The following is a 25,280-nucleotide window of genomic DNA, read 5'->3' as shown; positions in this document are numbered from 1 at the left end:
TAGAAAAGGACTAGAACAACACAAGCGCGCGTTATTCTTCAATTTTATGTTAAAAAGAATGATACAGAAATCAGCTGATATAACTGTCAAAAAATATTAATCGAGTTTAAAAAGTACTATAACATTTTATTTATAACATATCATTATTTTACTTTTTATGACATAATATTATTTTAAAATTTAATTATTTTATTTTATTAGTATTTTTTGACAGAAATCAGTTGATTAAAGCGTTAATTTGTTTGCTAATTAAATTTTAAAATAAGAATGTGTTATAAAAATTAAAATAATATGTTTTAAATAATATGTTATAATTTTCCTTAAACTCGATTAATATTTTTGACAGTTATGAGGTGCTTTCTATCAAAAAATATTAATCTCAGATAAGGCATTATAACATATTATTTACAACATATTTCCATTTAAATTTTTATAACCTATTATTTTAAAATTTAATTAGCAAATTAACGATTTATTAGTATTTTTTGATAGAAATTAGCTGATTAAAATTAGCTGATTAAAATGTTAATTTGTTAATTAAATTTTAAAAGAATAATTAGTAATAAAAATTATAAAATAATGTTTTAAATAAAATGTTATAGTATGTTTAAACTCGATTAATATCTTTTGACAGTTATTAACTGATTTCTGTGAAAAAATATTAATCGAGTTTAAAGTACTATAACATTTTATTTAAAACATATTATTACTTTATAATTTTTATTACATACTATTATTTTAAAATTTAATTAACAAATTAACGCTTTAATCAGCTGATTTCTGTCAAAAAATATTAATCAAGTTTAAACAAATTTAATATAAAAATATCATTCTTTTTATATAAAATCGAAGAATGGCGTGCGCCATTCTTCGATTTTAAAAAGTTAAAACGTTAAAAAAAATATTTAAAACAAAATAATATAAAGTTTGTTTTAACTCGATTAATATTTTTTGACAGAAATCAGCTGATAACTGTCAAAAATATTAATCGAGTTTAGAGTATTATAACACATATTATTTAAAATATATATTATTTTAATTTTATAACATATTATTATTTTAAAATTTAATTTGCAAATTAATCAGCTGATTTCTGTCAAAAAAAGATATTAATAAAGCGAAAATTTGCTAATTAAATTTTAAAATAATATGTTAAAATATATAATATCTTATCTTTGATTATAATAATTTTTGACAGAAATCAGCTGATAACTATCAAAATATTAGTCGAGTTTAAAGTATTATAACCAGAGACATAAAAAATATTAATTGCGTTTATAGTATTAAATACTAATTAACATGCCTTTTTTTTAGAAAGGAACATGTTAATTAACAATATGAAATATTTTTTATTAGCCTTTAATGACGAAAAGCAATATGTTCTTGCCTTCTGTCACAGTCCCTTTTTCTTCTCTCGTTTCAGAAAGCTTGGTTTGGACCTGGTGCCACGTCAAGGTGCTCACATGGTGGAACCGGATACGATGTCCGTTGTAGAGTTATACCATGTGGTAATTATGAATGACAAATATGTTCTTTTCAAACCGATCGCGAGTATATATCTCTCAAACATTGAATAGTGAGTCACAATGGAAAAATGGAAGGACCAAACACGCGCGGAATGCGCGACAAGGATAAGGAGAATTGTACGCGAATTCATTAGAATGCTGACCACACAGGTAGCATCAGTTAATTTCGCCACGTGTGGAGCGATACAGTTACTTCAGCGAATCTGATTTAAATATTAAATATAAATATAATCTCTTATGATTTGTATTGTAATCGAATAAAAATCCGCGATGACGCAACTTCGAGATAAATTATAATGTGATCTAATAATTATCGAAATAATCGAAATAATAAAAATAATATTTTATATGTTAATTAATATCATTAATATTATTAATATTATTAATGATAAAATATATTTAATATTAATATTAATATTAATATATTTGGTGTAAAAATTATTAATAATATATCTGTTATTAAGATTATTAATATTAATATTAATAATATTAAGATTATGCTATTAATATTAAATAGAATAATTAAACAATTTAAGAAGTCGAAACACTAAACGCGGATTGGTACAGTAATTAAGCTTCCGGATTCTCTCTGATACTTGAACCATTGCATATCCAAGTTTCCGGTTTATCTTCTCGAGTCAGAACGTCAACTTCGTAAGTCGAAGCCGAGTTTAGGGCTTACTAAATTAATTATATTGCTTGCACATAAATAAGATAATTCGAATACCTAATTAATCTCGCCCCCTTTCCTCCCCTCTTCAATTACAGCACGTGCAAAGCGCCGAGAACTCTCAGGGTGCATCCGCTCGGGGCACTTTGCGTCGCAAGGAACACAAGAAGGTCCTTACCCATCACTTGTACTTCTGCATGAGAGACTTCGGCCACTCGGTCGGCGAGGACACCGAGATCTACTTCTCCCTGTTCGACGCCAAACGGCAGCAGTACCTGAGCGAGCGCTTCCTGGTGCGCATCAGCAAGGAGGGCTTCTCCAACTACGTGGAGAAGATGCACAGCAACTGCACCATCTTCACGGACCTCGGCAACTCCGATCTGAGCCGAGATCTCTACATGATCGCCCACGTGATGCGCTGCGGCCGGATGCTGTACTCCGATTCCGGCAAGAACAAGACCGGAACCGCGATCTACCGACGACCTCACGGGGTGGCGGTGCTTTCCCTGGCGGAGGCCGCGCAGGATCACGCGGAGGAGCTCGAAATGACCTTCAAAGTAAGCAGATGAATATTGGCAAGTCTGACATTTCGCGTGAGATGTATATTATTTTATTACAAATTTTATTTAATCTCAGTTTCTTCAAATCTGAAATCTAAACTTCTTTGAAAATTTTTGTATCAGTAGTATATATATATATTTTCTTAAATAAATTGTGTGATTAAATATTTAAATCTTATTAAAAATTCTCTTAATTGTCTTTTATAATTAAGAAGAATTAAATGTGGAGACGGAGGGGCAAATTTAACTTAAAAATTTCTATTTCTCTGCAGGTGTATCAAGGGGAAGAGAAGGAATTTCACCAGCTGCACGAGCAAATCATACGCAATAACAAGTGTTCTCCTCTACCCGGACAGCCCAATTACGGAATAGTCGTGTCCCTTCGTATCCTGCACGGAGAACTGTCTCAGGTTCGGGACGAGAACCCGTTGCTATTCAAAAATATCTGCCTCACGAAGAAGCTCGGTTTCTCGGACGTCATTATGCCGGGTGATGTGCGTAACGATTTGTATCTGAAGCTGGAACGGGGAGAATTCGAACGCGGCGGAAAATCCACCGGCAAGAATATCGAGGTAAGATCCGTTTCTCCGAGGAATTATTTTTTCCCCACAAAACATCTCTTTTGCAAAACAAAAATTTGTATAAAAATATTTTTGCACAAATTTTGGAATCATTAATTTAGTTTAAAGAAATATATATACGACGCTTTATATTACAAATTTAATAAATTGATTATACAAATGATATCTAAATTTTTTTATCGTATCAATATATATTAATTTATATAATTAATTATATAATTAATATAATTAAATTATATTAATTTATATATTAATTTATATATTAATATATATAATCATATATCAATACACACACACACATACATATAAATTAATATATATTGATACGATAAAGAAATCAATTTTATAAAAAAAATTAATATCTTACCACGATAAAATTCTACAATATTTGAAATTAGGTGACAATACTGGTCCTGGATGCGGACGGTCAACCCTTGGAGGAGTGCCTGTTCGGGGCCGCAGGCACGGACGGTAGCTCCGAATATCAGAGTTTGGTCATATACCATCACAACAGTCCGTCGTGGGCGGAAACTGTAAGACTGGCGATACCCATCGACAAGTTTTACGGGAGCCACGTGCGTTTCGAGTTTCGACATTGCTCCAGTGAGTCTTCAATAGATATCGATCGCCTTTTCTGTCGTCTTCTCCATTTATCTCTCCATCAATGAGAGTATTCATTTACCTCGCCTGTCGTGTTGCAGCGCGCGAGAAGAACGACAAGAAGCTCTTCGCCTTCGCGTTCGTCCGGCTGATGGAACCCGGAGGTGCCACTCTTCAGGATGGTCCGCACGAGTTGTACATTTACAAATGCGAGGAGCGCGCGAAATTGGATTCGCTGGGTTATCTGTCATTGCCGAGCAGCGCGCGAGAACCGAGCGCTTCAGGTAAAATTCAAGTAATTCCTGAAATGTGAAATAAAACTTGTAAATAATATTCGAAATTGGAATAAATAATGATAGCTGTAAAGATGAATATTATTAATCGTTTTCATTATCTATTATTATTAAATAAATAAAAATGATTTTTCTTGTTATCTCCCTTAGGTCCACCAGCCTTCTCTAGATCGCCCAAGGAAACTGTGTTCGTGCACACTCTGCTTTGCAGCACTAAACTTACGCAAAACGTCGATCTACTCAGCCTGCTGCAATGGAAGGCGCATCCTGAACGAATATCCGAAGCTCTGGGTCGCGTTCTTCGACTAGACGGCGAGGAACTGGTCAAGTTCTTGCAGGACATCCTCGACGCACTATTCGCCATGTTCCATACCGAGGATGGCAACTCCACGGCGCACTCGGGCCTCGTGTTCCAGGTGCTCGTGTCCATCTTCAGTCTATTGGAGGATTCCAAGTTCGAGCACTTCAAGCCGGTGATGGACGCTTACATCTCGGATCATTTCGCCGCGGCTTTGGTGTACAAGGGCCTTCTTAGCAGCGTGCAACATTGTGCCGATTGGGTCACCGCGGCGGAGAAGCAGGAGCCGATCATGAAGTGCTTCCGCTCGCTCGAGTACATCTTCAAGTTCATCATCCAGAGCCGGTTGCTGTTCGCCCGCGCTACCGCCGGCCAGTACGAGGACAGCTTTAAGCGCGATCTGTATTGCGTGTTTGCGGCCCTCAATAAGATGCTGAGCATTCCATACGAGATGGTACTCCTGTCGCAGATCGCGCTGCTGTTGTCGATCGCGGCGGTGTTCGAGCAGTTGGTGGCGGTGATGCCGGTTCTCGAAGTGGCCAAGCTTACCTGCACGATGTTGGAATCGGTGCCGCGCGAGCTGCCGCTTCAACTTACACAAGCCAAACTGGTCGCCATCAAGAATCTCACGACGTCCAGCTTGTTCTGCAAGGACGATGAGAGCCGAAACCTCTTGCTTAATACTATATGCCGGCATCTGCGCGTTCATCTGGCTCGCAGGGAGGAATTACGGTCCTGCACTGATATCTTGGGCGAGATACTCAGTTTCCTGCACAAGCGCGGCAGAGACACGAACAAGGTCAACAATTGCATCCACCACGACGTCGAGACGCTCTGCGTGTCGGTGCTCGACGTGCTTATACAGACGATACTGATCGTGATAAACGCCAGCGGACCGGTTCTCGGCTGTCTCGTGGGCTGCCTGATCGGATTGCTCCAGTTGCTCGATGAGTATCACTATGCGCGACTCTGGGAAGAGCTGACGCATACCGGCGATCGAAAACAGCTCAAGGACTTTTTGCTCCGGGCGTTTCTAGTGCTGCGCGATCTCGTGCGCCAGGAAGTATTTCCGCCAGACTGGTTGGTCATCCGGATGCAAGCCAACAATGTTATTCTGAGGTCGCTGCAGGAGCTCGCGCAGCCGCTCGCGTTTCGCTTCCTCCACGGTAGTTTCGACTCGCAGCTCTGGTCCACGTACTTCAACTTGGCGGTGGCTTATCTCACCCAGCCATCGCTCCAGCTCGAACAGTTCTCCGAGGTCAAGAGAGAGAAGATCGTGGAGAAGTACGGCGATATGAGGGTTCTCATGGGCTTCCAGATACTATCCATGTGGTCGCATCTGGGCGAGCGTAAGCTCGAATTCATTCCGGGCATGGTCGGGCCTTTCCTGGAAGTCACTTTGGTACCGGAGAGTGAACTCCGTAAGGCGACCTTGCATATTTTCTTCGACATGATGGAGTGCGAGCAGCGAACTCGTGGTAGCTTCAAATCGGTGGAGTCCGAACTGATCGACAAACTGGACATTCTTATCAGCGAGAACAAGGGCGACGATGAATACAGACAGTTGTTTAACACTATGTAAGTTGATATGCGATTGATTCAATCCGTCAAAATTTTTTTACATTAATTTTTAGAGTTTCAAGTATTCTATATTTAAAAGCTCCGGAAAGAATATTACATAATACTTGTCGCATTTGCAATTTCATGCCGCTTCAGGGAACACCTTAGCGCAGTGTAAGTGTAACGTTTACAGATGAAGGTGATTTTTATCGTGGATATTTTTCAACTTGATGACTGACGATGATTTTATTTTTGTATACAGATTATTGGACAGGGTGCAGTCCGAGGATCCGGCTTGGAAGGAAAGCGGCACCGCCTTCATAACATCCATCACGCGTTTACTGGAAAGGCTTCTCGATTACAGAAGCGTCATACAGGGTGACGAGAATCGTGACAAGCGCATGTCGTGCACCGTAAATTTGTTGGTACGTGTTGAAGAGAGATCTTGAAATTTTAGATACAGCGCCAATAAAGAGTATATTAATAATAATACACTTCGGCTATTAGTAGCAATTAAGAAATGTGAGCGTCGCGAAACCCCGCAGCTATCTATATCTATATATTATTTCTCTCGCGACTTAGCGCGTTGATTAACCGAACCTTGCGACGCACGATGATGCACGTGTCACTTACACACGGTAACGCATACATACATCCTCGGTCAATTCGACGTACAACACTTAGCAACTCGAGTTCGCGCCCTGCGATGGAAATTTTATCATATTCCTCTCGCCCTCCTCGCTTCCAACAGCTCGTAACCGCGTAGAAACGATTAAAACTCTCAGAGCGTGACATGGGGTTACTCCTGCTCTTCCTGCAGAACTTCTACAAGAATGAGTTCAACCGCAAGGAAATGTATCTGCGCTATATCTACAAGCTACATGATCTGCATCTGGCCGCCGAGAATTACACGGAGGCCGGTTTCACGATGAAGCTGTACGCCGATCAGCTGGGCTGGGGCTCCACCGTCCTGCCCCCGGATCACGTTCATCCTCAGCAGCCGGAGTGGCAGCGGAAGGAGCTGCTCTATCACAAGATCATCCACTATCTCGATCGTGGCAAGTGTTGGGAGAAGGGTATCCCTCTGTGCAAGGAGCTGGCTGTCCTCTACGAGACCAGGCTGTACGATTACGCCAAGCTCAGTCATGTGCTGAAGCTGCAGGCCAAGTTCCTAGATAACATCCTGACGCAGCTGCGTCCGGAACCAGAGTACTTCCGCGTCGGTTTTTACGGCCTCAGCTTCCCGCTCTTCGTTAGAGTAAGTTTCATCCTAAGCAGCGATTTTCAGTATATGGAGCAATTTAGACGTAACGTTTAATTTTATTTGTACCTTTTATTCTAGAACAAGTTATTCATTTATCGTGGTTTGGAGTATGAGCGAATAGGAGCGTTCACGCAGCGGTTGCAGACCGAGTTCCCTTGCGCTCAGATACTGATGAAGAACTCTCCGCCAGACGAGAGCATCCTGACGTCTGAGGGTCAATGTAAGCGACATGAGCTTTATCCAATAATTTTAAATTCTCTCTTTAATAATTTAAAAATATAATCTTCCACTCGTTAATCATCATTTTTTTGTTTCAGACATCCAAATTTGTAACGTAAAACCAATCCCCGAGGAGGGCAGCCTAGCTTGCAGTAATGCCGAAGTTCCGGAACGCGTGGTCGCCTTTTATCTGGTGAACGACGTGCGTAAATTCACGTTCGATCGACCGCTGCACCGCGGCCCGGTGGATCGCGAGAACGAGTTCAAGTCGCTATGGATCGAGAGGACGACGCTGACGACGGAGGCGAAACTGCCGGGGATCCTCAGATGGTTCGAGGTGATCGAGAAGCGATCGGAGCTGCTAGCGCCGGTGCAGTACGCCTGCGAGACTATGCAGAGTGTGGAGAGGGAACTTAGACGACTGGTGGCGCAATACACCGCCGAGCCGCATAGGAACATTAATCCATTCAGCATGCGGCTGCAGGGTATCATCGACGCCAATGTGATGGGCGGCATCACCAAGTATCAGGAGGCTTTCCTCACGCCGGAGTTTGCGCGGCAGAATCCCGAGATGGTGCCGCACGTGAACAGACTCAAGGGACTCATCTTGGATCAGATGAGCGTGCTCGAGTCCGGTCTGGTGTTGCATGGCCAGATTGCGCCGGCCGGCGTCCAACCCCTGCACAAGAGATTGATCGAGAGATTCACGCAACTCAAACAAGGCCTCGGTCCGTTGGCCAGGCAGAGGACTATTCATCAAGACAGCATCGTCAAGTAATTACATGCTAGAATGTCCTAGATTTGTCTTAGAAATCAATGACAATCTTTTCTTATGCGAAAATTAATCATTGCAAAGTGTTTGACTACCATTATCATCATTCTTTCTAATTGGCAACCTATTTCAGAATTTTTCTAATCATATCTTTGTTCTTCTAGTTCGCCACTACCGCCTCTGCCGATCAACGACAAGCAGCGCCCGGCCACCCTGGAGACTGCCGGCTCCAGGACATCGCACGCCGACAGCGACGGTCTTCCAGAGGATGAGGGCTTTTACACTAAGGTGGACGGCGTACCGCCACCTATTCCACAACGAGAAGTTCGACCGCGTTCCGTCGGCTATGGTACAACGCCGCCTAGACCTACGCATCAGAGGTCTCTCAGTAAACCTCTGAGTCCGAAACTGCCACTGAGGCATTCTTTGTCTACTCCCACCGACGGCGCGGATCAAGGCGGCCTCAGAAGCTCCTGGAGCGAACCTGGACCCGAGCCCGCTCCGCCTCTACCACCCAGAGGTTGCAGTAAGTTAATTTCGAAGCATCTTAAAAAATTCTCCGCGTTTTTGCGCTACTCGTGTTAAATAATCCTAGATAGCGGGACTTTTTTACACACATGTACATACAAAAATCATCGGAATAAATTCTCTCAAAAAATATATCGCGAACCGCAGCGCTTCCTGTTTCAGCGTCGGACAAGAGAGACTCGAACCCGAATGCTGCGGTGCCGCCGGCGCCGCCGAAACGCGGCCTGGCGTATAAACGCACAAACACGGAGTGGAGCACCGACGACGACTCCGAGATCACGGAATCGAGAAACGAGTCCAACGATCTGCGCGACAGCGGCATCTCCACCGCCAGCCTGCTGGACTTTCAGTCGCACCTTACGAACCTGAACAATCTGGGCTACGAGGATTTCGAGCCGCGCTCCCGATCCAACGACATCATGAACATCTCCCCGCCGTCTGTGATAAGCGCGTTCAACGTCTCCACCGGCAGCTTCGCCAGCGGCACATTCCAGGGCTCGCATTCTCTTCCCAGTCAAGAGGTGAGAAGAAAATAGGTCTTACAGTCTATATAATGTAGAATATATAATATAGAATTCAATAACAAGTGTATTTTAGCATGAACAGGTTGCTAAAATTAAAATATACTTCCATCTAAATTTTTTAATTAAATATTAAATATTATATTAATATTAAATATTATTTTATCAAATTTTGCAGATTATTAATCAATTTTGTTTCTTTTTCTATAGCCTTATTTAGTACAAAATAATGTCGACGTGTATACTTGGGTCAAGATGATGACTGATATTGTCTTTCGCAGGTGAGCCCTCCACCTATACCTCCCAAGGCCCACCAGGACACTCCGTCGGCTCCCTCGACTCTGGAGAGAGCTTCCACCAGGACGCAGAGTCACGGCCTCTCGGAGAACTACTCCGTGCCGAAGATGCAGACACTTTCGGTCGCATCCGATACGGAGAGCACCGTGTAGCAACGATATATACTCCTAGTCTCTAGCGATTATGTAGCCCCTAGTGATGTATATGTGCCATCATGCGCGAATTCTGTATCCGATTTGTCCGTCGAGTGGTCGGGCGGATTTTCTTAGAAACGGTAACTTAAGGTAAGTAAATAAGAATATCATCGTCGTTCATCGTCGTCGTGTTTAACGGGTAAAACGTGGAAGGAGAGACACTCTCTCTCCCGTCATTGAAATCCCCGATATCATCCCGTACGTAGCCAATAACGAATTTCAAATCAGACAAATCAAATCATCTCCCGAACGAAACTTAAATTAATAATATCGTACCTTAAAAGAGATAACTAGAGGAAAATAGATGCGCGTAATAATCGCTCTTGAACACCGAGGACGTCCAGCAAGAAGGCGACTTCGACTCGTTTGGACGTCATCGGCGATCGAACCGCGACATATACGTATATATATGTATATCGAATTTACTTTAAAAATCGTTCTTCCGAGTCTATCCATATACAACAAACACGCGCATACTGAACACTACGTATATATTTTGTAAGTTATTTATATTTTCGATGAGAGAAAAATAAAGGTAATTTTTAAATCAACAATCCGCTGCGGAAATTGTGTGGAATGGATTATCGCCAGCTTCCGGTTGCGATTCAGGAAGAAATAAGGGAAGACGGGCGAAAAGCAGATTCCATCTTGTTGCTGAAGGATATATAAATTATGTATTTTTTTTGTCACAGTTCGTTTTCTCTCTTCTCGTCTTGTATGAGCATATGATATATATACAAAAGTATGAAAAAAACTGCGCCGCAAAATTGACACGCTTCGACTTATTCGCTACGTTTTTTCTTCTTCTTCATGGCATGTAAAGTAAAGAGAAAGATTTGTAAACTTTTATATATATATGTATATGAAAAAAGGGGGAGAGATGGAGACGCAAATGTGGAATCTAAAATTATACATACACATGTATATGAGAGAGAGGCAGTGGAATGTGTACATTGCACAATACTGAGCTCAAAAGAGAAAGAATGAATACTAACGAATATATAAAACGCGATATAATGATTAGAGATCATTTTCGTTCTCCGCATCTTTTTCCGAACGTTCATTGCCGCGATTATATTATAAACGGCAATCGGATCGTTCGCCGAGAAAAATCGGAGATTCGCAAAATCACCAAGTCGCTCTTCTTAATACAAAGTAAACAACAAGCGCAATTTTTTTTGTTTTTTTAAATTAATATATCAGATCGATCCGAGCAATTGAACGCATTCGCTGCACACAACGATGGTAAGTCCGTATAATAATGAGCCGAGTGTAAATTCGTATGTGTTTTTTTTTTTTTTAACACAAAGTTACACAGAGAAGTTTTAAGAAGTTACTTTTAGTTACACATACTGATTGTGTAAGCTAAAATAAAAAATTAAAAGAAAAGAAATTATCAACTTGCCTCGCTTTGTGCACCGAATCCTTCAGTTGCGCGTCGATCGATGAATAAACGTCACACATCGATATTTTCCAATGATGATGCAAACGATAATTGCCGATAATATACCATTTTTAATGATATTCATTAAACAAAATAATTATTTAAACGACGTGTCATCGTTCACACTGCCAGCTCGTTGAAAGATATTTGCGACGTGCGACATTTATATCTCCTCAAGGTAGAAGATTTTTACCGCGGCGGACCCGCACATACACGCTAATTAATATGGCTAATTATGTAAGTCATGGCCGCTTCTTTTCTTGTTTAAATATATATATCGACGATCGTTTCGAGTCTTTATTGCGCGCTGTAGACACTTAAGCTAGGCGTAAGCTAAATTACTTTGTACGTTGTTCTCGTTTGTTCTGGCACGGACCTCGTCAAACGGACGTTTCCGCATTAGTATCCTTCCTGGAAAAAAAGAAACAATCAGCGACAATCGCAATTATTTCGGGTCCGGTCGAGCGAGATGTCTCGCAAAAGAGAGAGACACCGAGTGGATTTTTAGCGATTAAGAAGAGACAATCGATCTTACCTCCTCGCTGATGATTTTTTTTCGTTTGATAGTCGTCGATAGGGCAAGCACGGATCACACAGAAAAGATACAGTTATGTTAGAATGTTCCAACGCCACCTTTTTCACGTGCAAACAGCAAGAGGAAACGGGAAACCAAAGAAATCAGAATGAATGAATCAAAAAAAGGAAAAACGAGCGAGAAAAATATTGCGTTAAACGAGAAAAAAAATCGCTGTAACTTAAGTATTATATAGAGATCGCCGCCGACCCTCTTTCTATATACGTTGGATGTGACGTATTTGTACTGTCTTTTTGTAAATTATTTTATATCTCGGTGAGTGAAGTAGAAACTTCTCGGATATAATCGTTTATATAAAGGTTTCTATTTTTATTCAAACGTGACAACGTGTAGTTTTATTTCTACGACTCTTCTAGTGTACTTAGTTATTTAATGTTCATCATGATATATGTATAATGTCATTTCATCAATAGGCGTAGATTATTTGAAGTCATACACATTTTAAGATACTTCAATTTGTTGAAACAAGAGGAAGTTTCTGATATAATTAATCTTTAAACTTTATTATATAGTCTTAAAAAAAGATACTATTTCTTTATAAAGAAGAAAAGCTGTGAGATTTCTAAACACTTTCATATTTGATTCATGCATCAAATCCATCGTACATAAAAGCTAGATCTAGACCTTCCACCATTTACTTAAGAAAAGAAGCTCCCACCCAATATCCGCTCAAAATAAATAAATCTCCCCCCAAAAAACAAACATGAAAGACAAGCATACTCACTCGGTCTCGGTGATGGTCTGCTCGTATTGCTGCTGCTGCTGTTGCTGCCTGATCGCCGCTAGCTCGTTACTGTGTTGCAGATCGTGGGTCAATGAGCTCGACAGTATCCTCCCGCTCATCGGCAGGATGTACTCGGGCGTATCTTCCAGCACCGACGGAGTGCCCATCTTGCCGCGTTTCAGACTGCCGTATCTCTCGGAGCCGCTGAGGTTGTCGTGCTGAGAGCCGTGCAGGCTCTGACCTCGCTTCAGGCTGTTGTATCGCTGCTCGGAACCGCTCAGATTCTCGTGATTCGAGTTCTGCGAATGGTGGCTCATGCTGGACGCCAGGATCCGCGACGACATGGACAGCATGTACGGGGTGGGCGACACCGTGTGATCCTCCTCGGCGGTGTACGGGAACAGGTACTTCTCGCCCAGATGGTGCACCTTCTCCTCGCCCTCCGAGTAGTTTTCGTCCGGCTGGTTCTTCTGCGGCGAGCTCATCTCTGGATACGGCAGCGGGTTCGGACTCGAGGTCTTGTTCGAGGCCATCTCGTTGTCCGACATGGTCCCGCCGGACCATTGGCTGCCACGCGCATCCATCACTGCAAAGAACGTTAATGTTCATTAACTTTCTTTGATGGTATTTATTTTTTATTCTCTTATTTTAGAATTATTTATTATTGTCACTCTAGATATTCTCTATTTTTGTTTCAATACAAGCGAATTTGTTAATCTCACCATTTGATGACAAGTATGCTTCCGGAAGTTGGGAACTCCATCGAGGGGCGTAGATGGGCTTGATGTTGGGGAACAGTTCAGCGTTCGAGCAAAGTATGTTCAAGTGTTCGGCGGGATTGGTATGAATGTTGGGCAGGTAGCTGTGAGTGACATGCTGTTGCGTAGACACTCCCATGTTCCTGTGAGACCTCGACGTGACATCGTCTTCGTCGGAGCTGTGCGAGCTGGCGAGATCCAGGCTTCTTCCGCCTCCCTCGGCTTGCGAGCCGTCGGAGTCTGATTCCGATTCTCTGCGTTGGCTTCTCACCTCCGTAGATTCCGCTGAAAATATTGGTGTAAAATTACACGATGCCATATGTAAATCAAGATTAGAGAATAAGCAATATGTAATATATAGAATAATATAATATTTTATTTAATAGCTGAGAAATTTTTCAATGAATTTACAGCACAGCTTAAACTTCTCCTAAATCTTATCACAAAGCTATACCTTGTCGAGAGTGTTGCGCTGTCCGATGATTCCTGGATGATAGATACGGATCTCGATCGCTGTTATAGTTGCTCGTAGATGTCGACGTATGTCTCAAGTGTGTATCGCTACGATAAGGACTTGAGCCCGTCTTATTTGTACTTCTTGAGGTCGTGCTGCTCGTGGACACACCGACATGGACTCTCCTGCATGCGGATTCGGCTCCGCTGTAGGTCGAAGAGTAAGCCAATGCCGAACGCTGAAATATGATCATACAAAATTCATTAATTCAATTTTATTTCAACATGTTTATCGAATCTTTTTATTATAATAAAAAAGAAAACAAGCTGTGAATTTACATACCGAGTGACCATTCACATTTTGACTGCTACTTCCGTTGCCCATGCTTCCTTCTAGCAAGGGTGTCTTTTTTCCAATACATCTTAATAAACTTTGATACAAATTTCTCCTCACTCTGCCATTGACGAAGCAGTAGCCGATTAGACTAAACGCTGCGTGAATCACTATGGCAACGCTCAGCAAGTACGATAGAGTAGGTGAATTCTCGGATGCATTGAGAACCGCCAAGGTCCATGTTGATCCTAACAAAGGCAACGAGGCCACAGAGAGCCATAAAAGTGTTCGCAAATTTCCGAAACCCATAATGTGCTCCTTTAGAGTAAAAGCTGCGCGGATGCACATCACGAGAATGCAGAAGTTTACCAACACGGCTGCGCAGACAGGTCCTATTAGCGACCAGATCACGGTTTCGTAGATGGACAGCCAGCAACTGAAAACAACAATTTATGTAATCAAAATCACATTTAAAAGAATTCTACTTTATTTTAATAATTGACAATTTGTTAATTTTTTATTATTTTTATATTATATAAAAATATAATAGAATTATTATTATAGTAATGGATCATAGAATTGCATTATTTTAAAAATGGAAACATGTAAAAATAATTTTTTTAAGGGATGAAAGAAGATCAACTTACAAATAGAAATTTCCGTATTGATCAGCCCTGACGCCGATGGTGAGTCCAACGATGACAGCCGGTAGACCGTATCCCATGGTGTAGTAAAACCTCATCTGTCCGTGATTCACATCCCTCATCTCTGTCAGCATCCGATAGAGATGAACGGAATCCACGAGGGTCCAGGCGAAGGTACTCAACCAAGCGTAATGCAGTCCTATCGCCGTCAGTTTGCACGGGAACTCGTTAGAAATTAGAGGACCCCTGGCTTTGAGCGCGATCAAGTACAGGATTTCCGCTACGAAGACGCACAGCACCAGGTTCTTGTGGATACTGTTGGAATTGGTGCCCCCGCCGCGAATTAACGCCAGGATCAGGAGGGCGGACAATAGTAGCGGCAGTGCGAGCATAAACGCGCTGTAACTGGTCACATCCTCCAGCAGAGATGGCTCGGGAACGTATTCCAGATCGAGGACGTCCGTCAGTATGGCGAATGTGGACAATTGCAAGCAGGAACAGTTCACGATGGTGCCGAATGACAGAGAATTGTCTTCGATTTCCGTCGTGCATCCCATTCGGCTCCATTCGCCAACTCTGAAATTTAAACAAATTATTTATTCTGTGCCGGCTTTCGCATGAAATTTTTATCAAGATTAAAATTAATTGTTATATTGAATTAGTTAAATGATTAAATAATTTTAAAATTATTATTTAACAAAATTTAATTAATTTTTCTTACCCTCTCGCTGTGCTCCAATGGACACACTGCGGATTCGTTCTGGTTTTAAAATCGTCGTTCTCGTTGAGCCAGAGTCGAACTTGGACCGGCGACTGCAAAGGGATTCCTGTCAAGGATTCGTAACCGTTGTCCGAAGGAACCAATACCGAGACGGTCATGACAGGCGAACCGACTGCTACTTCTACACCCCATCTAACTGCTACCGAATCGTCGAATCTATAATATCATTATTAAAGAAATTAATAATCCATTTTCTCAATCCTGCTCGAAATTTAAAATTTCAAAAAAATTGTATATACGAGCTTATATAAAATTATTGTACAAAATTATCTTATAAACTTAGGAATATAATTAAATTACAAATAATATAATTAAACATTATAATATAAATATAATTAAATTACAATGAATATAATTAAAATAATAACCAATTAATTACAGGAACGCACCTTTGCGGCAAGAGAACGCCGAGTTCTTTATATTGCACATAACTTAGCACGGCCTTTTGATTGGTCAGACTGTTCTTGACATTCAGCTCGCCCTGCACGAGAGGTTTGATGCCCAGGGTGTTGAGCGGCACTTGGATCTTCGAGTGCGGGTCGAATTTGCTGGGATCGGCCATATAGTTGTTGTATTTCGGGAAGCTGATGGACGGACCAAAGTGCGCCGAAGAACTGAGAAAGGCAGAGGTATCGGGGAGGATGACCTTCCGGTCAGCTTCCGAAGGCCTCGCCGTTGATAAAGTGGGATCTTCCTTGTACTCGGTAGTCTCATAGCCGAAGAGACTTTCCGATGTTACGATGTCTAGACCGAGCACTAAAATATGATGTATATATTTAATGATAAATATAAAATGTCTCTTATTTTATAAATTATAAAATTAAAGCAATTTTAATTTTAAAAATAATAATGAAATAAAAATAAGAGAAAAATAATAAATAATTTATAAAAATTCTACAACAGACACTTTTAATAATAATCAAGAGTACAAATCACTCACCGACATTATTATCGACCACTTCAAAGGGATTGGTGAAAGTATCGTGTTGCGATGCCGTTAGAGTCTTCAGGTAATTCGCCATAGAGTTCAGAATCTTAGCGGGACTATCTCCGTTAAGTTCTCCTATCTTCTCCCACTTCTCCTTGTACTTGGCTCTCAGAATCGCTCCAGCTATGCCGATCAGATGGGAGACATAATCCTTATCCTGGCTGTGAGTCAAATTCAACCCCACCAGGCTTTCTTCGTAACGTAGCAACGTCACCAGCAAGGATTCCGCTACCAGAAGATCCGCTCCGTACATCTCCCTGGTGACATTGACCGCTCGATGAACGTCCTTCGCCATCTTCACGGCCACGTAGGTGTTCAACGTGAGATCCTTGGTCTCCAGGGCCGCGAGCTGATGTCGTTGCTCGACGAAAGCCTCCGAGGTGCAGTTGAAGAGATCAGGCGATTGCCAGCCGCCCAATTTGTCGTCACAGGATCTCGAGGCCTTGCCCTCGGCGGTGCCGGGACAGTCCTCGATAGCTGTCATCCCGAAGAGAGTCCGGGGCCACCACAGACCGTCCGAGTATGATCTGGGACAGCCGTCGTAGACTACTTCGCAGCCCCTCAGAGTCACCTAAAACGTATCAAACAAATATATTAAAGTTCAAATGCATTTCATCCATCGATCTTCTGATTAGTCTTGTTTTCTCAATGCGAAAATTTAAAGCTGCCAACTTATATAAAATATAATTCTGCTCACCTCGGCATAGGGATTCGGACAGTCGGTGCATGCTCGACCGATTACTCCTGTTCGGCAGCGACATTGACCGGTCTCGCTGTCGCAACGTGGTCCAAAACTGCCAGTCACGTAGCACTCGCAAGGTATGCATTCTTTGCGCCCGGTCGGCTGATAATGGTTCTCCTTGCAGTAACACTCGCCGGTGGTCTTGTTGCAGGCCGGATCGTAGCCCTTAGTCTCGTCGCAGTGGCAGGGGCCGCATACCGGGGTACCCCACCAAGTTGCTGGACACGGCTGATCGGCTTTGATATCGCAATAATTGCCTGCGTACTCGGTTGACGTACAGTCGCAACGATAGCCACGCTTCGACGTAGTTACGTCCTTCAAGCAGTCGCCAGTTTGCTTGCACGGATGCAGGTCGCACACGGGCTCGCACTTGGGCCCAACGTAACCAGCGGCGCATACGCATTCGCTGGACTGCCATCGGGATTGGCAGATTGAGGTTTCCGGATCGCAATTGATTTCGCATTTGGATTTCGATGGGCAGCCGACGCTGATGTTCTCCTTCACTGTCGGACGGTGGAGAAGACTCTGGTTCGATCCAACCCGTATGTTCTGCAAGCAACCGGACAAAGGTTTCAATTGAGTGTCGATAGTCTGGTCTGGGCCGCCTACGAGTATCCGGCCGACGTAGAGACCCTGGAGTTTCGCGGGTAGAGGCAGGGTTGCGGGTCGATCCCGATAGTCGATGTCTAATGATACGTGTCCGCTCTGCCAGAGGACTTCTAGGCGATGCCACTCGCCATCGGCGACACTGCCGGTGGTACCAATTACGTCCGCGCCGTCTAACGAGACTACTAGCTTGCCATCTCGAATTTCTAACAGCACCGAGCTGTTCTGACCGATCTGCACGCTCATAACGAAGGCCTGTCGCTCTCGAGTTCGGAGACTCAGGGCGGTCAACCAGGGTAACTGGATCGGTCGTAGCAGTGGGTTGAAGCTGAGCATACCATGGCCATGAAACATCCATGGTTGGCCGACCTCCTCGGCGCAGGTTGGGCCAGCGAACGCGTCCTCGCATTCGCAGAGAAAACCTGCCCATACTTCGCGGCATTTTCCGTTGTTCCTATGCACAAAAGTTCAAGTATGAGATCAATCGATTTTCATTGCAATCGGAACGTTTCAACCTGGATTTAAGTCACCTTATTAAACTACAGATTTATATAAAATAGTAAAACAAAACAAAAAAATCAAGGATTAAATACAAATTTAAAAATTTTAGTGCAGATCAAATAATTATAATTTTATAATTTCTTTAGAGAAGTGTAATTAACGGAGAGAGACAAAAACATCAAACTGTCAAATATAATTGAAGTAACCATTTATTATGAAAAGAAAAAAGAAACCTGTGGATTCTTAATTCACGATCACTTACCGTAATAAAATTATCGGAAAAATAAAGGTGTTCCATAAAAAGATAAAACATTTGTCAAATGATTAAGAGTCAAAGAATCACAGCGAAATCACATACCTATAGCAGAAATAAAAGTAAACGAACAAAAAAAAAAAAATAAAATAGAATGTCAAAACTAATAGTAAGTAATTTAATTTGTAAGTAATTTAATTTATAAATAATTCAATTTACTCACTGGTCTACGCGTTATATTAGAATAATTTATTTTTAAATTTATTTTTTTACTTTATTATAAATTAAACATTATGATATTAAAATTTCAAATAATATATAATATTTTCAGATAATAAAAATTATCCACAACGAGAGCGAAAGACGCAGGCAGACAAGCCTGCGCTTTCGAAACTCTCGCCGTGAAAACTAATAAGACAACCGAAAAGACAGAACGGATATAAACAGTAAACAAACAGTAAAAACCGTAAATACAATAGCGTGAAAAGAATAATAGATATGTTCTCGAGTTATTACACAATAAATATGACATTGCTTTAGTTTTAGTAGCAATAAATTAAGTTTGGAGATTAACATTTTTATATCTATAGTATCGTATTAAAATTTTGCTTTTTAATTTTCTCTTAGTATTTTTTCATTTCAGATTACCTTGATTTGTTCGGTTGAAAAATTGTTGCTCAAAATTTATGATTAAAGATGACTTAAGAATCCATGTCGAAAAGTTCGTATAAGTGTATTAATATTATTAAACTCATTTTCGTATTAAAAGACTAATATAAGATATATTTTTATTATTATATCATTACATTTCATATTAATTTAGTTTTTTAATTTTATTCTTCGAAAAAATTAATTTTAAAAATATTAAAATTGTGTAATAAAACTTCGCTTTCTTAATTTGTTTCAAGCCAACAAACTATTTTTTTAATTTACTCGCTAAGAAATTTAGTATCAAATATGTAAAAATTGCGTTATAATGATTTTTGATAATCTTTTTCAGCGAAAGAAATAAAATGTCTGTAAATAAAAAAATTACTAAAACAAATCAAGAGAGAAGTCGATATTGTTTTTTTTTTTTTATTTTAACTTTAAAATTTTATTCAGTATTAATATTAATATTTCTCTTCATATTAATATAATATTAATATCAAATTTAATATTATTACTAAACTTAAATATTTTTCAATTTAATTTCACAAATTATACTACATTTTTAATAATTTAATTATTATATTTTTTTCTACCTGCAGGGCGACGAGGCGCAGAAGGCGACCTTCTCAGGACAACCGGCATGAGTCCCGTTGTCAGCCACGAAGGAGTTCAAGTCGACGAAAGTGTGATCGATGTAGAGATCGCTGATGCACCCGACGTAGTCCTTGTTGCGAATCTGAAAGTTGGACGGGATCGCCGGGAGGCCGCCCAGCTGTAGCGGTCCTGTCAGATCCAGGAACCTGTGGCAAGTCTCGGTGACGAGTCCGCAGCGTTCCTCGAGGACCCTCTCGCTCCTGGCGGCGCAGTTCCACCTGGGTCCCAGCCTCTCACCGTACTCCAGAGCGAGCCCGACGTCGCAGTCGTCCAGGGACACCGTCACCGTGCGATTGATGTAGGAGACCTCGACCTCGTGCCACCGTCCGTCCGAGACTCCGCCGGGGATCCCCGCCGTCGCCCGAGTCACCTCGTCACCGAGGGAGAAGCTGAACTGCACCCGCGAGTCCACGATCTCCAGGGCGACGAAGTCGTGGCGTTCGTTGTACCTGCCGTTGTAGAGCAGGAGACCGTCCGTCAGCTCGGTGGCGAACTTCAACCTGATATGAAGACGATGACGTTGTCGAAGAGAGGCGAAGGTAAGAAACGTCGCTGGACCGAAGCTGCGCGCTCTCAGCTCGCAGAAGGGTGTCACGCTCTCCAGCGCGGACACGGGGCAGCCCTCGCAGATGAAGCCCCCGGTGTTCTTGAGAGTTGTGCATTGAGAGCCACCCTTGCAGATGTCTGGGATCGCGCAAGCGTCGCGATCCAGCGAGATCTCGCAGTTCACGCCGGTGAAGTCGGGAGTGCAGATGCACGAGTACCCGCTTTCCCGTCTGTGACAAGTGCCACCGTTCGCGCACGGATTGGAGTAGCAGAGGTTCACCTCGGTGTCGCACATGTAGGCCTCACGGCTGCCGGTGAAGCCGCGGCCGCACTTGCAGGCGAACGTCGTCACCGGGTAGATGGGTCGAAAGAGAACTGTGTCGCTGCTGGCGAAGCCGGACGCGTTGCCAAACTTCAACACCGTCAGGCACTCCTCAAAGTTCAGGCAGGGTTCTCGGACACAGAGATTGTCGTCGAAGGGCAAGACGGTGACTGTCGCCAGTCTCGCTAGGATACCGCGATTCAGGTAGACTCGTTCCTGAAGAAACTGCGGACTGTAAAATTCGTCGATCGTGCCGGGCTCCACTCTGCGCGCCGAGAAACTCACGTTCAGGATCTTGGCGTGAACGTTCGCGTCCTCCTGAATGCTGAAGAGGAAGATGTTTTCGCGCGGGCACGGAATGATGGCCGCCAGACCGTCCAGGAAGTAACCCAGAAGAGGACTGAGAAACGCCTCCACCGTCATGTCGTCCAGTCTCACTGTAATCGAGTTCAGCAGCATCTCATCGGTGATCAAACGCACCGACAACGTCATCGTGGCCTTCGCCTCGTTGATGCCGTCCGTCACGGCGACCTCCATGGTCGCCACTCGCGGCACGTTGGTGTTGAGCTGCGGCGACAGCCGGATCTCGCCGGAGGTCTTGTTGAGATCGATCAGATTCGCGTTATTGCCGGCGAGGATGCTGTAGACGAGGTTGTCAGTGACGTCAGCGTCCACCGCCGGTATACGGCCGATCGAGGCGGTCGGGAAGAAATCCTTGAAGTTGTTGAAGATGATCTGGAAGTCCTTGAGCACCGGCGCGTTATCGTTGACGTCGGTCACTAGAATCTGCACCAGCGCGTCCGAACGTAAGGGCGGCGACGCGGCTCGCACCACAAGTTCAAATTTCTTCTTCGGCGACTCGTAGTCCAGTTCTTCGAGAGTGATGAGCTCCGCCCGGTCGGCTCCCTGCCGGATATTCAGGGCGAAGCTGTTGGAGTCCTCGCCGCCGATGATGCTGTACTGCACCACCGCGTTCGGACCCTCGTCCGGATCGTGAGCATAAATATCGCCGACGGTGGAGCCGATCGGCGAGTTTTCGGCGATATAAAGGACGATCTTGTCATTTTCGAAGGCGGGCGGCGAGTCGTTGATGTCCTCGATCTTGACGATGACCGGGACGACGGATGAAAGCGCGGGTGAACCGCGATCTATGGCGGCAGCCTTCAATAAGTAACGCGCCACCGATTCTCGATCCAACGGCTTCGCGGTTCTAATGATACCTGTCGTAGAATCAATCGCGAACGCGCTGTCGCCGTCGTCCTCTAAAGCATACCTCACCTGGAACATTTATCGGTTTCATTAACAACTCGAGAGAGCAACTATAATATAAAATAAAATATATTTTATTTATAAAATAATTATTAAAAATTATTTATAATTAATAAAATTAGAAAAATTATAACTTAAAATTACACTCACCCGGCCATTGAGATCAGTATCCGCATCGGTCGCCGCAACCCTGAGCACGCTAGTGCCCACTAAAACATCTTCAGGAATCGATCCGTGATACTGCGGAGCCTCGAAGACCGGCGCGTTATCGTTCACGTCCGTAACAGAAATCTCCACGTCGGTGGTATCCGACAACGGCGGTATCCCACCGTCTCTGGCGGTCACCGTCAACAAGTACGAGGGTATTAGTTCGCGATCGAGCGCTTTGGTGGTCGTGATCGCTCCGGTCTGCGGATTGATGGTGAACTCGTTGATTGTCTGTTCGCCATTGTCAGTAGCCAGGGTGTACGTGATCTGGGCGTTCTTGCCGACGTCGGAATCGGTGGCGCTGACCACCAGGACGGTCACGCCGACCGGCGCGTCCTCGAACACCGAGACCGAGTACGGCGCGTTCTCGAACACCGGCGAGAAGTTGTTGGCGTCCGACACGTTGACGTAGACCAGGGCGGTGTCGGTGCGGCCGCCACTGTCCGAAGCTGTCACCGTCAGCACGAATCGCTTCTCCTGCTTGTAATCGAGCGGCTGAGCGACGGTGATGAGCCCGCGGCCGTTTTGCGACGCGATGGAGAAGCGTCCGCGCGTGTTGCCGCCCGTGATCTCGTAGTGGATTCTGGCGTCCTCGTCCGGGTCGGTGGCGGTCACCGAGGCGACCGGAGTGCCCGGCGGATCGTCTTCGGATATTACGGCCTCGTAGTTCTTCGGCTCGAAGTAAGGATCGTTGTCATTCACATCGGTCACCGTGAGAATCACCGTCGCGCTCGCGGACTTTGGTTCCTCGCCAGAGTCCATCGCGATTACGATGAATTGATATCTAAAAAAAGATTTCGTGTTACAAAATTTATAAAAGAATTTATTTATCAAATTGTAATATAAATAATAAATTATTTTCGTTTTTAAATAAACTTTTTATAAACTTCTTATATAAATTATACGCTAACTTTTTATATTCTAATCTCTTCAACTCTGGCCGAGTGTTTACAATCTACTGTAGCAATCAACGAGAGATAATTAATACCTCGAGCACTGTTCGCGATCCAACTGCTTCGTCGTGTAGATCCATCCGGTCTCCGCGTTCACGGTGATGGGAAAGTTCTCTGTGGAGGCGCCGGTGAAGTCGCGCGCGCCGATATTATACTTGATGAGCGCGTTGTTACCCTCGTCGGCATCGTACGCCTGCACCCTGAGCACCGAGTAACCCAGCGGCACGTTTTCCGTCACCGATTCTTGAAAGTGGCTCGTGTAGAATCGCGGCGCGTTGTCGTTCACGTCTCTGACCATCACCAGCAGCTGAGTGGTGTTGGATCGGGCGGGCGAGCCGCCGTCCTGGGCACGTATGACGATTTTGTAGCTCCTGATAGATTCGTAGTCCAGCGGTTTGACTAAAGCGACGTCGCCGCTCATCGAGTCGATGGAGAACGTGTTCTGCGTGTTGCCGCCGATGATGGCGTAGCGGACGGCCGCGTTGCCGCCGGTGTCCGCGTCCGTCGCTCGAATATGGGCCACCACGGGATTAGTCGTGTAGTCCAGGTCCTCTGGCACGGATGCCGAATACGTGCGTTCGGTGAACTGCGGATAGTTGTCGTTGTCGTCCAGCACGCGCACCACCAGGGTCGCGTTCACGCTTCGTCGCGTCGAGGGTGGTGTCGCTTGATCCGTAACGCTGAGTACCACTGTGTACACCTCGGTCACCTCGCGATCGAGCGGGGTTCGCGTGGTGACCACGCCGGATCTGTGAAGATACATGAAGATTATTTCTTTTCTTTTGTCGAGATGTAATATCCTTAGATTTTGAAGGATTTTAAGAAAATAACAAGATTATATCTGGATATCTTGTTGATAACACTCACCTAGAATCGATTCTGAAAGTTGCCGCGTCCTCTGTATGCGTGGTAACACCATCTGCCGTAGTGGAAACGATAGAATACTCCACCTCGGCGTTTCTACCGGTGTCCTGATCCGTGGCTTTGACTGTAATCACGGTGGAGCCCACGGGAACACCCTCTCGCACCGACGCGTCGTATTCCGGCCACTCAAAGCTGGGCGTGTGATCGTTCGCGTCCAATACGTTGACCTGAAGAGTCGTCGTGCCAGTTCTCGGTGGAAACGAATCGTCCACTGCCAGCACCTGTGAAAAATATGGCAATTTATCTATACAATTTACACACTCCTTGTTAATATTGTCTTCTTCGACTTCGTGACTGTGGTGTACATACCCGAAAATAGTGCACGTCGACGTTCTCTCTGTCCAGTCTAGCGCGAGTCGTCACTCTTCCGGTCACTGGATCGAGAGCTAACAGCGCCTGTGATCTCGCGTCGATCAGCGAGTTCATCGAGTATCGCACGGCGCCGTTTTCGGGATCTCTAGCTCTTACCGAAGTCACGTACACTCCTGGTTCTCTCTCCTCTTCCACTGCGGCGACGTAGAGGGGTTGCTCGAAGTACGGCGATTGATTCTTCAGCTCTCGCCTCACCCTTCTACCCAGATCGGTGTCGTCCAGTTGACGGTGATGGAACACAATCTTAAGTCGATGCTCGGCGTCGGTCAGACGCGAATCACCGCTGCAACGCAGGTTCATGCTGACCGAGACTTTCCATAACGGGTCCACCAAGCACTGCTCGGTGGCGGAGACCAGATCACCGGCGGCGCCTTCCACGAGAAACCTGGGATCCGCCACTCCGCCCCATCTGGTTTCGCATTCCTTCAAGGCCGTCTGCGGCAGGAAATCGCGGAGAGCTGCCACTAGTTGAGACGTTCGCAGGCACACTTCGGTAAACCTGTCGATGTAATTGAATCTTCAGTTATGAAACTTAAGCATATTTTCTCGACCACAAATTATTCTTCACTTCTTCAATTTTTTAATCAGAAATTTTCATAGCTTCAATTGCTGTAGTTAATATAAACCGTTTACGGTCATCCTAGCTACTTTACATTTTCTTCAGAACAGTTTCTTT

General features: G+C 43.8%; 2 protein-coding genes across 8 annotated transcripts in view; one reads left to right on the top strand and one right to left on the bottom strand.

Moving 5' to 3' along the window:
• The window catches only part of Spg (dedicator of cytokinesis spg), a 55,609-nt gene extending 42,743 nt beyond the window's left edge, over nucleotides 1–12,866 (top strand). Inside the window, exons 5-19 of one of the 4 annotated variants that reach the window (XR_014426940.1) lie at nucleotides 1,424–1,508; nucleotides 2,295–2,753; nucleotides 3,029–3,328; nucleotides 3,736–3,940; nucleotides 4,039–4,221; nucleotides 4,381–6,106; nucleotides 6,245–6,262; nucleotides 6,351–6,513; nucleotides 6,909–7,346; nucleotides 7,431–7,572; nucleotides 7,670–8,345; nucleotides 8,508–8,869; nucleotides 9,019–9,392; nucleotides 9,674–9,973; nucleotides 12,727–12,866. Coding sequence is in view for 3 of the 4 variants with exons in the window: in XM_083055140.1 (XP_082911266.1) it covers nucleotides 1,424–1,508; nucleotides 2,295–2,753; nucleotides 3,029–3,328; nucleotides 3,736–3,940; nucleotides 4,039–4,221; nucleotides 4,381–6,106; nucleotides 6,245–6,262; nucleotides 6,351–6,513; nucleotides 6,909–7,346; nucleotides 7,431–7,572; nucleotides 7,670–8,345; nucleotides 8,508–8,869; nucleotides 9,019–9,392; nucleotides 9,674–9,841 (5,299 nt within the window). In the remaining variant the exon portion in view is untranslated. Of the gene's footprint in view, nucleotides 1–1,423; nucleotides 1,509–2,294; nucleotides 2,754–3,028; nucleotides 3,329–3,735; nucleotides 3,941–4,038; nucleotides 4,222–4,380; nucleotides 6,107–6,244; nucleotides 6,263–6,350; nucleotides 6,514–6,908; nucleotides 7,347–7,430; nucleotides 7,573–7,669; nucleotides 8,346–8,507; nucleotides 8,870–9,018; nucleotides 9,393–9,673; nucleotides 10,985–12,726 lie in introns of those variants that run through there. The other 3 variants (XM_083055141.1, XM_083055140.1, XM_083055142.1) reach the window with 3 other exon arrangements.
• The window catches only part of Stan (protocadherin-like wing polarity protein stan), a 32,914-nt gene continuing 18,773 nt past the window's right edge, over nucleotides 11,140–25,280 (bottom strand). For 2 of the 4 annotated variants that reach the window (XM_083055138.1, XM_083055137.1), the window contains exons 3-17: nucleotides 24,542–25,103; nucleotides 24,176–24,453; nucleotides 23,344–24,057; nucleotides 22,299–23,139; nucleotides 19,951–22,157; nucleotides 17,302–18,406; nucleotides 16,557–17,175; nucleotides 16,006–16,372; nucleotides 15,557–15,772; nucleotides 14,839–15,411; nucleotides 14,201–14,627; nucleotides 13,859–14,096; nucleotides 13,369–13,689; nucleotides 12,647–13,232; nucleotides 11,140–11,738 (exon numbers count right to left, since the gene is read on the bottom strand). In XM_083055138.1, coding sequence (XP_082911264.1) covers nucleotides 11,708–11,738; nucleotides 12,647–13,232; nucleotides 13,369–13,689; nucleotides 13,859–14,096; nucleotides 14,201–14,627; nucleotides 14,839–15,411; nucleotides 15,557–15,772; nucleotides 16,006–16,372; nucleotides 16,557–17,175; nucleotides 17,302–18,406; nucleotides 19,951–22,157; nucleotides 22,299–23,139; nucleotides 23,344–24,057; nucleotides 24,176–24,453; nucleotides 24,542–25,103 — 9,085 coding nt within the window. In that variant the 3' untranslated portion in view covers nucleotides 11,140–11,707. Of the gene's footprint in view, nucleotides 11,961–12,646; nucleotides 13,233–13,368; nucleotides 13,690–13,858; nucleotides 14,097–14,200; nucleotides 14,628–14,838; nucleotides 15,412–15,556; nucleotides 15,773–16,005; nucleotides 16,373–16,556; nucleotides 17,176–17,301; nucleotides 18,407–19,950; nucleotides 22,158–22,298; nucleotides 23,140–23,343; nucleotides 24,058–24,175; nucleotides 24,454–24,541; nucleotides 25,104–25,280 lie in introns of all 4 variants that reach the window. The other 2 variants (XR_014426939.1, XM_083055139.1) reach the window with 2 other exon arrangements.

Source organism: Prenolepis imparis, unplaced genomic scaffold, assembly GCF_030444845.1.
Source record: "Prenolepis imparis isolate NDT839.2.m4 unplaced genomic scaffold, iyPreImpa1.0 SCAF_15, whole genome shotgun sequence".
NCBI lineage: Eukaryota > Metazoa > Arthropoda > Insecta > Hymenoptera > Formicidae > Prenolepis > Prenolepis imparis.
Note: the sequence above shows the minus strand (reverse complement) of the source record. Positions and strands in the feature narration are given on the sequence as shown.